Here is a 16,985-nt window from a genome sequence, read left to right as displayed (position 1 = left end):
CGCCCCCCGGGGGCCGTAGTTTGCCCACGGCTGCTCTAGAGGGTGGGCGGATGGAAAGGGGACAAAAAGAAGAAAATGTATTAGTAACTACAAGGTAGACTCTGGTAAGTGTTCTGAAAGAGACAAAAACAAGCTGGTAGGGGCCTCTGACCAATGGGCATATCCTACCTGGCCAAGGGGGAGGAAAACAGGGACTCTGCTGACATCTGACGTCTCCAAGATATTCACAGGCAGAGCTTAAAGTTTTCCAAAATGGACTTATAATGCATTAAATCCACATTTTAGAAGAAAAGGGCCTATAAAATACTATGCATCATCATTAACTCAGAGAACTTCGTAATCCAACAATGTCTATCTAGGTGACCCCTACATCCCCTACACACAAAAAAATCTAAAAATGCAAAAACAGAAACCTGGCAAATTGTTCAAAACCACTGGAGCAGTGGGGGAGGGTGAAAGGGGGTCAATTCTATGGTAATAGATGGAAACTGGACTTTTGGTGGTGAGCATGTTATAGTGCATAAAGGTAGTGAATTATAATGCTGTACACCTGGAACTTATATAATATTATTAACCAATGTTACCTCAATTAAAAAATATTGAACAGCTTTAATTCTTAAATTGATCTTCATTTTCCTTCTTGCAAGGGTATATAGATTCTGGACCCTCCACTTTAAACAGAAGTAAATTCCACATCTTTCAAGAAGATAGTTCTCTAATAAAGGCAGGTGACTGCTTTTTTCCACCAAGGCTCATGAATACTGATGTGGCAGAAAAGCCCCTTAGGGCACAACCCAGAACCAAAATGTTAATAAATGCCCTCTATTGTGAAGAATCTTGCATCAGTGGGCTCACTGACTTCAATAACTGGAATTTTTAAGTACCATTTTTTTTTCCTCCAAGGGAGTTTTACTATTGTATTATGTTAAAATTTAGAAATCACCACAAATATACAATGCAATTAAATCTCACGGGGTAACAAGCTCCGGAGCAGTGCACACCCTGGCTGGTACCTCCTCATTTGAATAATAATTGCTGCCATTCATTTTACAGGCATTCCTCTATCTTGTATGCCTCAAAGGGCAGTTTGCAGCAATGGGAAAATTACATGACTGACTGAAAACACACATGACATTTAAACTAAATTAACAGGAAGACCAGTCAAGTCTGATATTTTCTGTCATGTGTCACCACCGCTTAATAGAAATTTGCCTCATCACTTTTGCTCCCCAAATTTCATATGAATGCTTTTTTAGCAACACAATTTGCCTTTCTGAAAAAAAAGAATTTAAGCACCACATAAGAAACAAATGCTATTTTAAACCACACACACACAAAAAAAAAACTGCCACAGGAAGTAAAATAAGGAACCTAACATTGCATAAAATCATCTCGTGCAATCTTGGAGATCAAATGCATACAGTTTCCATATGTGTGCAGGCAGTGCTTCAAACAGACCCAAGATGAGAGAGCTGGGGCCAGCATCAACAATGTGAGCTCATGAAACAAGACAAGGGTCCATGTGACTGTCTTCACACTAAGATGGTTTGTATCTCGTATACAAAGGGAAGCCAATGAGAGAACATTCAAAACAGTGTTAATTGAAATGGGTATAGAAGTATGGACTCCCCAGAAGGTCAATGTAGAGGAAAATAATGTTTCCGGCATTATGCAAAGAGAAATGACATAGAGGAACAAAGAGACGGAGTTTCATAATGAAAGACATAGTTATAAAATATTAGATACTAAGTAAAGCATTCAAGTTATTTTAGCTTAGCTGTCATGTACTGCAGACAATGTGGAAAGAGGCAAAGTCCATTTGAAAAGGCAAGTTTTAAAAACCTAAAGCATCTGTGTGAAGTTGTGCTCCAAGCAGCCCTGCCTGTGGATAGAAATAGGTGATACGACCACCATATGAGTTTCTAGCAAATCCATTCTCTACTCCAGTGATTCCCAAAGTGGGCGCTACCGCCCCCTGGTGGGCGCTGCAGCGATCCAGGGGGGGCGGTGATGGCCACAGGTGCATTTGGGGGCATATATCTTTCTGTTTACTTGCTATTAAAATTTTAAAAAAATTAATTTCCAGGGGGCGCTGAGTAATATTTTTTCTGGAAAGGGGGCGGTAGGCCAAATAAGTTTGGGAACCACTGCTCTACTCTTAAGATGTCTCAGAAAATCATTGCTGGAAACTCATTATTTATCAAATACCCATTCTAGGTGTGTAAGAGAAGGAAGGAGCTATAGAGCACAGTATTAAGCTGGGTACCTGGCTCTATGATGGTTTTGAAATACACAGTTTAGGCCAGTGATGGCGAACCTATGACACGCGTGTCAGAGGTGACACGCGAACTCATTTTTTTTGGTCTATTTTTCTTTGTTAAATGGCATTTAAATATATAAAATAAATATCAAAAATATAAGTCTTTGTTTTACTATGGTTGCAAATATCAAAAAATTTCTATATGTGACACGGAACCAGAGTTAAGTTAGGGTTTTTCAAAATGCTGACACGCTGAGCTCAAAAGGTTCGCCATCACTGGTCTAGGTCAACCCTAATCACAAGCTTACAGGTGGGCATTAATTTTTCCCATTATACAGATAAATGACCCGAGACTCAGAATATTTAAGATAATATGCCCATATGGCTAAAATGTGGCAAGAGTCAGTCTATGAATCCAGGTCTGACTTCAAAGACGGTGCTCCAATAGTGTACTATCTTGATGTGGTGGGGGCAGAGGTTGAAGGGGGATAGAGAATGAGATTCATCTTTGCATATTTGGAGTCTGAAGAGGCTGTGGAGACAGCAATCATACTCGGGGACTGGGAAATCTGGGTTTCCATTCTGGTGCTGCTTCGAGTTGCCTGTACTTTTCCAAGTTCTGGATCCCAGGTTTCTCTGTCATACAGATGAGCATTTAAGTCTAAAAACCTGTGACGGACACTGAAGAACTTTAAGTGCCCTCATGCAGACAAGATGCTACTATTAAAGTGTCAGTGGGCCCTAACCGGTTTGGCTCAGTGGATAGAGTGTCGGCCTGCAGACTGAAAGGTCCCAGGTTCGATTCCGGTCAAGGGCATGTACCTTGGTTGCGGGTACATCCCCAGTTGGGGGTGTGCAGGAGGCAGCTTATCGATGTCTCTAACTCTCTATCCCTCTCCCTTCCTCTCTGTAAAAAATCAATAAAATATATTTTAAAAAAATAAATAAAAGTGTCAGTGGGATATTGTGGGAAACTTAGTGAACATTCCTGGCCATACTTTCTCTGATGAAAGAGATGATCACTACTGAAATAAAGTAGGTGGAAAAGAAAAGCTATTTGGTACTTGTTCTCAACATTTGCTGAAAGCACAAGGCCTTCCTTCCCAACGGCTCTCCCCTATGCCCTTGCTTTTGTCAGGCTAAATACCTCTCGGAGACTCAAGGTTCACAGTATGCGAAACCAAAGGTAATTCTGCAATGAATTTGACAAGAAAGTGTTAATACAGAATGGAGACAAGTCTTGTAGCCCCTGACTCAGAATGTCGTTTTGTCTATAAACGGGAATCACATGCCCTTAGGAGTTTAATTCAACCCCAGATGAGATTATTTTAAAGGAAGAGAGTGATGGAGAGATACCCAGAGTCACAAGACCAACCTAGGAATCAGAAAATACCCTTCACTATTTCAGGTTACTCTATGGTGGTTAAACAGTAAGATACAGCAAAGCTTCAGACATTGAAGAGCTACAATGAGAAATGTTTCCACCATTCCCTCCAAGGCATTCAAGAAAGCCTCAGATCAATAACATGAAACAGGAGCGTGAACACGAGGTGGTTATATATAGGAACTACATGACCAAGCGTAATTTTGCACACGGAGAATAAATCCAAATAATCACCGCCAGAAAGTACTTCTGGGCCCTGGCCAGGTAGCTCAGTTGGTTAGAGCATCTTCCCAATACGCCAAGGTTGAGGGTTCAATCTCCATTTAGGGCACATACAAGAAAAGCAACCAATGAGTACATAAATAAGTGGAACAACAAATCAATGTTTCTCTCTCTCTCTTCTCTCTCTCTCAAAATCAGGAAGTACTTCTGTATTTCTGACTTATTTTTCAAATGGTTAAAATGTATATAAGAGAAAGAAATCTTAAAAAGCTTTTAATGAATTGGAAACAACAACAAAAAAAAGCAATCCTCCATGTGAAATTAACCTTGACATTTATAAAAGAATTCCAAGCACTTTAAAATAAAAGGTGGGAAAGCTGAGCTCAATTTTATATTTGTACAAGTATCAAATTTTAATACTAAAAATTTCCAAAGTGCCTTTGATGACCAAAGTCTACATACCCATGGAACTCTCCGGAAGCAATGATGAGTTCTGCTTCCAGGTAGCTTGTTCTGAATCTAGAGGGTGCCCAGGGCATGGGCCCTTCAGTGTCCAAATTCATATCAAAAGTATAGCAAGGAGTCTCACCAGAACCCCAGGGGGCTGTTCTGTCTCAGGTTGGAATATTCCATAATGAAAGGAAAATGCATTTTTAAAACAGGATAAAACTAAAGGCTTCAAAAAAACCAAGGTAAATGGTCACATTTATGTCCATATTTCTAATAAAAGAGAGAGAGAGTCATATAGAAACACTTCATTTAAAAGACACAAAACCAGGAAGCACCTACAATGGGTATCGGAGGTTTGGATGAAAACTTAGTTCAATGAACAAGAAATCTAATGAACAAAATAAATTAATGAATAAAATAGAAAGAGGCATGGAATCATGGACCAGACTGACGAATCTTGGAGAGAAAGGGGGGAGGGGGAAGAGGTTAACCAAAGATCTTATATGCATATATGTATTACCTATGGACACAGACAACAGGGTGGTGAAGGCCTGGGGTGGGGTGGGAACCGGATGGAGGGGGGCAACTGGGGGACATCTGTAGCACTCTCAACAATAAAGATTAAAAAAAAAAGAGCTAATGTGGTTCCCTTTTTAAAACGTTTGTAGTCTTTGCTCCCAGTTACTCACATTATGTGACCCGACTATAAATTCTTCTGTGTCTTGAGGAGTCCCTTGTCTTGGGGTCTCACCCACCTGACAACTGCTTAGCTGTGACAAAGATATGAATGGAGCTCGTCTGATAAACTAGGAGGAAACACCTATCAGCAATGTCCTCTTTCCTTCAAATTGGTGATTCACAATCTTTCGGCTTTTCAAACACATACATGGTGAGGCAAAAGTAGGTTTACAGCTGTTCATAGGGAAAATAATACAATAACTAGTGAATAATAATACAGGAATAAACCGTGCTTCGTGTACTCTCAACTGTAAACCTACTTTTGCCCCACCCTGCAGAAGCACTGTGCGGGGGGGAATAAGGCTTCAAGTTATAAAGCAAGATCAGACAGGTGAATGGAAACATAATTTGGGGGTAAATGTTCTATTAGGAAAATTCATTAAATGGCAAGTCGATTTAAATTACTTTCCTTAACAACTGTCAAAAGAAACATTAGGCTTTAAGAAAAAAAAAAGAACAAAGAATTATTTAAGATGGATTTTAAAATAAAATAATAGACAAAATTCATGTTTTTAGTTGAGGAGGACAGTGCTTTTTATCTTATTTATTTTCAAGGAAAAATGACTAATTGAGCCTAATTCCAATAAAGGTAAACTTAAAGTTTTATTTTATTTTAAAATTATACTTGCTAAGATTTAAAAGATAAAATTAAAACCAGGAAACTGATCGATACTAATGCATCCAAAAGCCAATTTAAGGGAAAACCGTAGTTTACAATAAACGTAAGTTGCACCGATAAGACTAGAATGCCTGACATGCAGGACACATACAGCACAACACATATCTGTTGAATTAATGAACAGATGACTATATTTAGATTTGTCATGCTTCTATTCCCTTCTCCTGTTTTATTAAACCAAACTCCTAACCCTTATAAGTTTTCTATAAATAATATCTAAAGAGAAAACATATGGCAGACATTGAAAACGTAGAATTTTACCACTTCTGACTCTACTCAATATACCCAAGAAGGTGCTAGCACATGGATTGCTTCTGTGAATTCTAAGGAATTTCTCCCCCACATTTTAAAATTATAGACCATATAGTGTCTTAACAGCATATGGCCACATTTATGCAATCATCTGAGGAGAATAATTCAACTTCATAAAAAATGCAAATTGAACATCATGCATTAATTCATGGCAACCCTGCTCTCAAGACAATCACCAGGAACTCCCACATGAAATCAATATGCAGACATCTATTTAACTTTTATCACAGGCTCACTAAGTAAATATCACGCTACGGACCACTTAGGTATTCCTTATTCACAGGCAAACAGCAGACATGAAAAGCAGGCTGGCGGTGTCAGGTCGTTAACAAATCAATCGATAACTGCTCCCCTGTTCCAGTTCGCCAACTGAGGGCGAAGATGTGCAACATCTGGACAGCAAACTGCTAACCTGCTGCCGAGGGGTGATCTGTTTACAGCAGGGCTTCCGCAGTAACACTGCCTCCAACACATCTCTCAAGGAAACCTTAAGTTCTGTTATGTCTTCTTGGGCTTTAATAAGATCCTCTCTTTCATACTATTTCTTAGACACTAAAAAGCCTGAGATCTCCACAGCCCACAGTGGAAACGCTACTCTTATGGCTCCCCAAAGTGCCTGGGAGTGAGGCAGAACTAAAAAACTCTTATGTACATTACATGATGAGGAGCAAATGGTTTGATCCTCAAATTCCCCACTTCTACTATTTTCAAAGCAAAATTTTTAGCATTTTGGGGGCACCACATGTATTCACAAGTAGCTAACGCCTCCAAAGTGACCAAGAGTGATCCCAGTTTTGCAAAAACTTAGTTTTTCTTTTTCTTTAAGTCTGAGCCCTGTTAAACACCACGTTCATGGTGCCAGCCCCTGAGAATATCACCCTTTGGCATTCATTTCAGGGTGGTTGTTTCTCCTGTCTGTCTCACGTTACAGAGAGCCAGTGCACCCTACAGTGTCTGAGGTCACTTACCCAACCTGTCAGCTGAGAGACAATGAAAATGAAGCGAAGACAAGGAAGCTCAGTCACTGGAATAAAGTTGAGATTCCCCAACGGCTTCCTCAATTTATACCACAATGTTAGAAACTCCTGTCTACAAAGTGATGGCAATAACAGCAGCAGAGCTGAAAAGTATTGCCCATTTTCTCCTCTCATTCATTCAAAAAAATCAACAGCAAGGCTCAACCCAAAGCCATACACATGATGCTCTTAATTATATTTATGAGAATGGAAGGCAATATCAGGTCGTGGCGGATCAAACATCCTTCCCACTAACAGCAAGAGGGGAAAAAAGATCTCCGTGACTTGATCTACAGGGAGAACATGACTATTTGTCGTCAAGCGCAGAAGTTAACAGCAGCACACACACAGCCCTGCTGGAAGCGAGTCGTGCTGGGTTTTAAATGAGCCTGCACTGTATTTACTTACCCTCCTGTCTTATTTCCTGGGTGAAGAGTGTAATTAATACTTCACCCCAGAAACAATCCACAGAAGAAAGAGCTTTATCGGGAGTAAAATTCGTAACGGCAATCTGCTTTCCTGTGAATGGAGCCTCCTTACTGCACCCCCATTCTCTTCCCTGGAAATCCGTCACCTCCCTGCTGTCTCAGTGGTGAAAGTGGAGTCCATACAACGATCCACGAGTAACAAGAAAAAGATGAGAAAACATCCTCTTGTTACCTCTTTTTCTCTCTTTATCTAAGATGCTCAGGGCACACCTTTCCAGGGCGCAAATCACAGCAAGCCCTCAGCTCCTGAGCAAACTGCACGGTGCCTCACGCCCACTACATTTGGTCTGTGTCTCAGGTTAAGAGCTGAGGGCGCACACAGCCAGGATGTTAGAAACAAGTTGCGATAGGTGTGGTTTGCCCCCCTCCCTCAGCGCCTCTCCCCCTGCTCCCCCGACAGAAACCGCACCCACTTCCACCCGGTGCTCTTCCCCAGGCCTTACCCTGCCCAAGAGGTTGTCCTGAAGCAGCGTCTCCTGCAGCACCGGGGCCACCTCCTCCAAGCTCAACATGTGGCAAAGGTCGGTGAGTTCCTCCTGTCCCAGGGACCCAGTGCCCGTCGTGTCAAAACTGTCAAACAGCTCCTTGAGTCGGGCCTCATGCTGGTCCTGCTGCACCTCATCCATCCCATAGCCCACAGCGCTCACCTGTGCGGGACAGAGACAAGGTCAGGTTGTGGCAGCCCCGGGAATCCTACCACTGCCACCCCTCGGCAACACTATCCCTATCCTCTGCCCGCCTGGTCCCCTCATGCAGGTCAGACGGGACCTTGGTGAGAGCCAGCAGGAGAGGGAATACTCACACCCACCAGCGAGCGCACGGGTCTCTCCGGGACCCAGCCCTGACCAGTCCCACGCACTCCCACAGGGCACACCCACGAGGTCCGGTCACCACAGGCTAACATGACCCGAATGAGGGAGCCTTGTAGGCAGAAGGGCACCCCCTCAGGCGGGCAGCCAGTCTCTCAAACTCAAGACTGAGAGCGATTCTTTATCAGCTCATCTGGCCCAGCACCTACAGACAGTGAAAGGCCACTTCTGACACCCAGTCCTTTCAAATAAAATAACTGTTTGTGTCAACAGACCACAGGGCCAGAGCTTCCATGCAAGTCCGCACGCTCTAGCCGACCTGTCCAGTTGCAGTCCGCTGGCTGGATGAGCTGCTGTTTAGTTTCTCCTCCTGCAGCCTAGATGCCCCCGTTGCAATGAGACCAAATGGTTGCAGCAGGAAGCACTGGATGAGCACGTCTGATACAAAACCACCTCCTTGTTTACATGGGACCAAATGCCTTTTCCAAGAGTTCCTCAAAAAGCAACTCAATTAACCATTGGAGCAATTACATGAGGTGTGACAGGAAGAGTATTCCCTGGAGCTGGCTTCAGTCCCAGGTAGGTTTAGGTAATGCTTAGTTGCCTAGAGAGCGGAGAAAACAATACTCCAACCTTTCAGACGGTGAGGTTCGAAGGAGCCACGGATCATATGAATCCTACAGGATCTCAGGGGACCTCTAGCATCTAGGCCATCGCCGCTCTGTTCACCTGGTTACTCTGCCTTGCATCTCTCAGATCCAGACCTTCTGTTTTCCCACTTTTCATGGGATCAGTAAAAACACGGAGTCATCTATAACCCGCACAACCATTTTTACTAAAATTATACATCATAAAATACGAGGTACCTCATACTTGAAGAATGCTATCTGTTTTTTTGCTTGCACAATAGTTCATGTATAATGTGTTGGGCCTTCCAATCAAAGTCTGGCACCTGCACATCTGGAGGTACCTTCACCATGACGCAATGGAAGCCACACACGACATACACCCTTGAGACGATGACCTCAGCTCTCTGAAACAAGGCTCTCAGAACCAGCCCTGGACTATAAAAAGCAGCACCTTTAAAAAAAAGGTTTCTTTATCTTGTAATATAACTTGTATTCTGATAAAAGCCACATAACATGGAATCCAGCCTACTAAAATGTTAAGTGTGCAGTAATATTGTTCACTATATGCACATTGTTGTACAGAAGATCTCTAGATCCTTTTCATCTTATGTGACAAGCTCTATACCCACAGCACAGCAACTCTCCCTTCCCCCTCCCCCTGTCCCTGCAAACACTATCCTACTTTGAAAAGCAGCACTTTTAAATAAAACCAGCCCTGGGTCAGAAAACTCTGGCTTAGAGGTGATGTTCCATGGAGCAGATCATTACAACATGGAAGTGTGTGAGTTGAGATGTTGAACACGGCCAGAATTAAAAATAAGAGAGCCTTCCCTACAAATCAATGATGCTCTGGGCCAGCGGTTCTCAACCTGTGGGTCTCGACCCTTTGGGGGTCAAACGACCCTTTCACAGGGGTCGCCTAAGACCATCGGAAAACACATATATAATTACATATTGTTTTGTGATTAATCACTATGCTTTAATTATGTTCAATTTGTAACAATGAAATTGGGGTTCACCACAACATGAGGAACTGTATTAAAGGGTTGCGGCATTAGGAAGGTTGAGAACCACTGCAGTCTAGGCTGTGTGGCTTTCTTTCCACAGACAACTGTACAAAACATGACAAGGTAAAACAGAGCCCCGATCTTCCCGATCTTCAGCGGAATCAGGTGGGCTTGGAAGATGGATGCCAGCCAGCTCTGCCCCGTAGCTCCTAGCTCAATGTTACTGGGGCCGCTCATTAACGTGGAGTGGCCCCTTCTGGTCCAGGCTCCTGGTATCAGAAGGTCTCTCCTAATTATCAGTCTTTCTATTACTAAGGTGCTGCTGGTTCTGGCTACCTTCCCGGAGTTGGTCTGTTGGGTTAACTAATCACCATGTAAATGTTTTCAAAAGAAGTGGAGAGTGCTATATAAACATCAAAGCAACAGAAAAGAAACACCAAGGTGTTAAGCAAAGCCACAAAAGTTGGGAATTTAGAAGAGGCGAGGCTTGGCTAATGAGATCCACTTAGAGTCTGCCAGTTAATTGTCAGCTAAGATCAGCTGAGAATCCCCAAGGTGCTCTGGGGTTTTCAGGGTTGCCATAGCTCTGGGACTCGCTCTCTGAGTGTAACTGTCCCTTGGGCTGTAATCTGACCAACTTCATAAATGCCAGACTATTCTGCTTTTGCTTGATTTTGCATATTAAAAAAAACCCCAAAGGGAAAGAATTCTAACACTTCCTCTTTTAAGAACTATTTTTAAGGGTTGGGGACTTGTCCATTCTAAACCAATGAAAGAGGGCCATAAAACTCACAATGTACTGAGGAGTCCAGATCTGATGCTTGGCTTTGAATTTGATAGACTATCATGCCCTGCTCTTTGGGAGGTCACTGGATTTTTGCTAGATAAAACTTCTTTCATTTTACAGTACCTTTCTTTTTTTGTTTTTTTGTTTGTTTGTTTGTTTGTTATCTCTGTATTTCATCTCTCTCCTTCCCAAGACACCATGCTTAGGAGAACATTCTTTTGACTTAAGGGGGAAAACAGCCCTACCCCTGCAGAACAAAGGATCGTATGTAAGGAAACATCCAAAAAATGTTACATATGGTGACAAGTTGTCAGTACTCTTCTGGCACAGAATGCATGTTTACTGGTTGATATTATTCCCCAACTGTTCATCAGTAATTTCATGTGCAAGAATTTTGTTCTCCCCACTTGCCAGAAATTTCTTTAAGGGGAAGGTCCACAGCTTCTGTTTCTTTTATAGTGTCCCCCAAACGCACAGTACAGTGTGGTCCTCACACCAAGACGCAGTGTAAACACGGACTGACTGGGTATATGGAGATTTCTTGAGTGGAAGCTTAACCTGAATGAGAGCTACGGAAATAAATGAGCACACAAAGAGGTTGAAATGCCGATTTCTTCCGCAAACACACCTCTACTCCTCCATCCCCCACCCCAATCCAACCCCTTTTCTAAGGCATTTTCAGTTCCAGATGTAGCCAACAGAAGTAGAAAGCCAGCACCCACTGCCAGACTGTATTACAGAGTCGCCCGCCTGAAGTTTGGTTCAAGGAGTAAGTGAGCCAGTGGATTCTCACACTCGAGCTGCATTTGTTGGTGATGGAATGTGGCTTTGGGGGACAGTCTGTCTAAAATACCTTCCCTGGTCCCCTCGTTTATAGAATGGGAAGGATAATATCCATCTGGAAGGGGTGTCCTGAGGGTTAAATATGGTAAGCAATTGAGAGTAGCAAATCCCACTGAGAAAACCACCAAGAAAATACCTGTGACTTACAAAGAAGGGGTTCAACTGAAGAGAGGTAACTCACACAGGCCCATCAGCCACAGATCTGCCTTAATAGACGCAGAGCAGGAGCTGTGGATGCCAGAATCCAGAGAGCAAGAATGGGCAGGGTACATGTGATGTATATTAAAATGCTATATTACTAAATAATGGTAGCAGGTAATGTTCCTGTTGCCTCAATAGTTAAAGGCAGACTGTTGATAAACTTCATGTGAAACAAAAGCAGAAAGGCTGAAATATAGTTGGGAGTTCAGCAGAAACAATTTTTTAAAAAATTCCTGAGCATTTACTGTAAGTCTGGCCTATGCAGAGTGCTTTACCTATATGATCTCATTGAATCTTCCTAATACTTTAGATCAGCGGTTCTCAACCTGTGGGTCGCGACCCCTTTGGCGGTCGAACGACCCTTTCACAGGGGTCGCCTAAGACCATCCTGCATATCAGATATTTACATGACGATTCATAACAGTAGCAACATTACAGTTATGAAGTAGCAACAAAAATAATTTTATGGTTGGGTCACAACATGAGGAACTGTATTTAAAGGGCCAGAAGGTTGAGAACCACTGCTTTAGATAGATTTCACCTTCCCACTTAAGATGCAGAAATTGGGGGATGGCAAAAGTACAGAACTTGTCCAAGAATTCAACACTAACATGGGTGTGGAGCCAGGATTGGAACCCTGGTCTGACTCTAAACTCCACTGCCTCTCCAACCGACACGTAATAACTCATGAATGGGGCCACTGCAATGATATCATCGACAAGTCACTTACCTCCGCCTTTATGTGTTAACCAGCCAAACTGTACCAGGTACTAGAAACCACCATGGAACACCTGATGGCCACAGGCTCCTCCAGGTTGGAATGGGGAATGGTGGGTTCCTGCCTCCCTACCACCCTCGAGCCATTTATTGAATAATTATAGCCTCCCAGGCATTAGGGATACACAGAAAAAGCAATCTCTTTTTACTAAAGCAGCTTTGGGATTTATCGCCAGGAAGACATAAATTTGTATGTAAAAAGGATCATGAAGAATCCCATCTCTTCCATAATGGGCAAAGTCCAGGGATTGAGAGCTGTTAAATTAATTCCCCCAAACACTTAAATATGTCTAATCTGTGCAAACTCAGTGCTTCCCAGAGTCAAAGCCTAACTGACACCCACCAACGAGGGAATCTTACTCAGAGATGAAGAGGGTGGGGTCTGGAGTCATAAATCTTTTTCCAAATGGCAAAGAACATTTCCAGTTTTAAAAGGCCTGCCACCAACCTGGGCCTCCCTTCAACCATCTACCTTCCCGACTGAATTGTCAGAAGCCTTTACCACTCCTGTGGAGTAAAAGGGCGGTGTGGGCAATATTTTGAAGTTCTAGCTGGGGACGGCTAAATAAGAGGCAGATGCACAGAGCCATTAATCAAAACATTTACCACCCATAATGAGAACTATTCAGAGCATTTTCCTTCCAAATAACTCAAAACAAGGCTGCCAAAATGCGCAGACCCTGACAGGGATGTCCATTTCAGAGCTGTGTTATTGTGCTCTACTCAGCAACCATGGCTGATGAAATCAGAGTGCCAAGTGGGGCTGGAAGGGACATAGGTGTGGATGCAGCTGGAATGATGAAGTCCCATCATCAGGCCAGCATGAAGTGGGTGCGTGAACTTGTGAACTTTCCAGCATCCAAGATACAGAAAGAAGCTTGTAAGAATGGCACCCCGGCCAAAGGGGACGTCTGTTCTGGGCCAGAAGGAGTGAAAGGGGGACAAAGCCTGGCAAGGGAAGGCCAAGTAATAAATGAGCACAATGCCAGAGCCCCTAGCCCAGGCCTTTTATTTCCCCTCCAGATGGTCCAGCAGCTGAACAGCTACGAGGAATGTCTGCATGTCCCTCTTGGCTCAGCCGCTTTCGCTGGGTATTACTATAATAGATGCTTTGGGTCTGTGATCTGACATAGCTGTTGGGGGCCCACAGACCCGACAGTGACCACCAAGTGACTAATTTAGTTACTTTATAACTAGAACGATAAACAAGCTTTCACCCTTTGGCAAATCAGAGCCTCACAATGCCAACGATCAAATTAAAACGTTTCCTTTTCTTCTCTCTTTTCTGTACTTTAATTTGCTGCAAAGATTTCCAGTCTTACTCTTTTGGACTTACTTCAGTATAAAATGAAATAGGGACGAGACTAAATTTAAGTTTAGCAAAAGCTTAATAGAAAAAGCAATTGTCCCCATTTACGTAGTTATATGGAATATTTCTGCCCAAAACTGCTGCTCACACTAATTACTGTGAGATAGCCTCCTCTCTGCTCAGATAGCACCTCATTTCTAGCTGGATACCAACAGCACAAAGAGTATCACCAAGAATGAAATCATCGTATAAAAATATAACACAAAAGCTTAAATGCCACCACACAGAAAAAAAAAAAGCCAGATTAAGTTAGAAAGAATAACCACCTTTGCTAACTACACTATAAAATTTAATTTTGCTAAGGGTATCCTACTAGTATTTATTCTAAAACATAAATAAACTTAGTATTTTACTATCCTGAATGATGTAGCAAAGCCAAGCTTTTGTTAACTCTAATAGCAAGGTGGATTACCCAATCAAATTGTTCTCTCAGGATAGCTGGAGGAATAGAATCATGAGCCTAGCACACTGTAGGGTCCATAACCTGTAATCAGCTACCAAGACTACAGAATCAAAAAACTGCAGCCTGTTTGTCACTTTCTTAAAAGAGACTGCTGGTAACAACTTTCACTTCTTGAGCCGTATTAACTCAAATGAATGTAAAATGCCTGCAGGTGTGAGAACAGTTCGTTGGGGTCAACGTGAAGAGCTTCACTTTTTACATCTATAAACAATAGGTTTTCTCAACTTCGTTTTTTTTAAGTGAGCATTAGGACAGAAATACTTTGTAATTTTCCCATCCAAAAGATGGAATAAATGGTTAATTTCTGCTGTAAGTGGCAATACAGAAACATCCTCCTAATTTCAAAGTTGCTCACTTGCATATACCCATCATCTTTTTAAAATTCTATTTTATTTGTAATTAGGATAAAATATCTCTTTTGCAAGCTTCAGTATGTCTCTTCACAAGCCCCTGCCCAACAAATGTACGTTCAATAGCCAGAATTTAAACCACATAATTTACTGGCCTACAAATGTACTGGCATCTACAAAAAATAAACCTCCTGAAAAGACTTTAGGCTGTTTGAATGCCTCAAAAACGCTCTGGTTAAACTTGCCAACCCTTTACCAAGGTTAGCCTGATAAAAATGTATTTTCATTATCACCATAAAGTGGAAGCATCAAGATGGCTGAAATGTTAGTTTAGAAAGCCATTTGCAGTGACATTTAAAACAATTTATTTGAACAACACTTAACATATGATAAGAATATTGCCTATTAAGTTAAGATGGGCTGTTCAGAATTCATTGGAGCCCCTTTGTCCCCCTCTGTGACAGTTAATATCTTCTGGTATTAAGGATCATCACATACTTAAAAAGGAGGTGGGGGGGGAGGGGGGCAAGTGGAAGAGACCAAGAAAAAAGACACCCATGCCATTCTGAGTAAGTGCCTATTAAAAAGACTGAGCCGTGACATTTTAATGCAAAGACGGTGCCGGTGATGGCTTCCTTCCCGTTGTCCCCTGGAAAGCCTTTTCCTGCCTTTGCCCCATGTTTGACCCATCTGGAACATCCATAAGTCCTACCCTTTACCTATGCCGGGCTCAGCATGCTTTCCTCTAACCCAGTGGTTCTCAACCTTCCTAATGCCGCAACCCTTTAATACAGTTCCTCATGTTGTGGTGACCCCCAACCATAAAATTATTTTTGTTGCTACTTCATAACTGTAATTTTGCTACTGTTATGAATCGTAATGTAAATATCTGATATGCAGGATGTATTTTCATTGTTACAAATTGAACATAATTAAAGCATAGTGATTAATCACAAAAACAATATGTAATTATATATGTGTTTTCCGATGGCCTTAGGCGACCCCTGTGAAAGGGTCGTTCCACCCCCAAAGGGGTCGCGACCCACAGGTTGAGAACCGCTGCAGTCTAAACAATCACCAGAGAATAGGTGAAAGTAAAAAAATCTGCCAAGAAACTCCCCAGCAGTTCCCTTGACCTCCCTAAGGACACTGACAACAGCTGAGGAGACCATAGGAAACTGATTTTGCAGTCAGCCTGTAAGGTACTTTTACACACAGGCGGGGAATTTTCACAGCCCCCTCCACGCCAAACAAGATCTGCCAATATTCTAGGTCAGCCACCAATGTGCTTCTCACTAGAGAAGATCAAGATAAAATTAACCTGACACTGAAACAACAACAAAAAACAAACCCCAAACAAAACATTTCCTTGCAGAATGTTAAGCCTCAGGAAAGAAGTAGACATACACATTTATTTTGATCTTAGAGCTTAGCCCATGTGCCACAGTGGACTTTATTAGGATGCTAATCCTAAACAGCTACCTCCTCACTCACAAAAGACAACGATGCCATCTGATTTCATTCCATAAATTCAGGAGTTGAGTTGTATGGCAAGCCCATCTCGGGAATTCCTCAACACCAGGAGAGGATCTGCTCCCGTGAAGTAAAGACAGCAGAAGATCTCCTAATAGCTTAGCTGTCTAGACACCGGGTACATGGAAGAACCATCTTTCCAGCCCCCATTTAACTGGCAGGGTTGGGGCTAGGAAATCGCCTCTTCCTATCTCTATCGCTTCCAACTTCACAGAAAGAGCTCTCAGCAGGCAACTGTTCCCACCAGCTTTGTCCTTTTGTCAGGGACCGGTTTGGTGGCTGCAGAAGCCCAGCTCCGGGACCCTGGACGCTGCTCCCGCAAAACTCCACACTTGATACTGCTGCTCTAGCGAGCAAGGCTTTCAGGCAACAAAGTATCATTTTGTTCTTTTCCCTTCCTTAGTGGTAATTGCCCTGGGAAAGTCTTTCTATATATATCGATCCCACACTCCTGGGAAAAATCACACTTTAAGGGTAGCTCTCCGAAACTCAAGACAGCCCAGGTAACACCTCGGGCTTCTCGCGACAGGGCTTCCTTCAGTCGCTCAACCACAGGGCTGCCTGGGTGGCACACGGCAGCAGAACAAACCACCCTTTCTGCTCCCTCCGGGACTCAGGTCCACTCCTGGACCAACACATAGTAGCCGCTTTCAGCTGGCGGCTGCGGG

General features: G+C 42.7%; 2 protein-coding genes across 9 annotated transcripts in view; one reads left to right on the top strand and one right to left on the bottom strand.

The window, feature by feature from the left end:
* NIN (ninein (GSK3B interacting protein)) overlaps window positions 1–8,192 on the bottom strand; it is a 92,605-nt gene extending 84,413 nt beyond the window's left edge. For all 8 annotated transcript variants that reach the window (XM_005867892.2, XM_014541004.1, XM_005867893.2 and 5 more), the window contains exon 1: window positions 7,993–8,192. In XM_005867892.2, coding sequence (XP_005867954.1) covers window positions 7,993–8,175 — 183 coding nt within the window. In that variant the 5' untranslated portion in view covers window positions 8,176–8,192. The remainder of the gene's footprint in view (window positions 1–7,992) is intronic.
* A 5,142-nt stretch (window positions 8,193–13,334) lies between these two features.
* Window positions 13,335–16,985, top strand: part of ABHD12B (abhydrolase domain containing 12B) — an 82,497-nt gene continuing 78,846 nt past the window's right edge. Inside the window, exon 1 of the mRNA XM_014540983.1 lies at window positions 13,335–13,693. Coding sequence (XP_014396469.1) covers window positions 13,335–13,693 — 359 coding nt within the window. The remainder of the gene's footprint in view (window positions 13,694–16,985) is intronic.

The sequence above is a fragment of the Myotis brandtii genome, unplaced genomic scaffold (genome assembly GCF_000412655.1).
Source record: "Myotis brandtii unplaced genomic scaffold, ASM41265v1 scaffold253, whole genome shotgun sequence".
Classification (NCBI taxonomy): domain Eukaryota; kingdom Metazoa; phylum Chordata; class Mammalia; order Chiroptera; family Vespertilionidae; genus Myotis; species Myotis brandtii.
The sequence above is the reverse complement of the archived record's forward strand: the minus strand, read 5'-3'. Positions and strand labels throughout refer to the sequence as shown.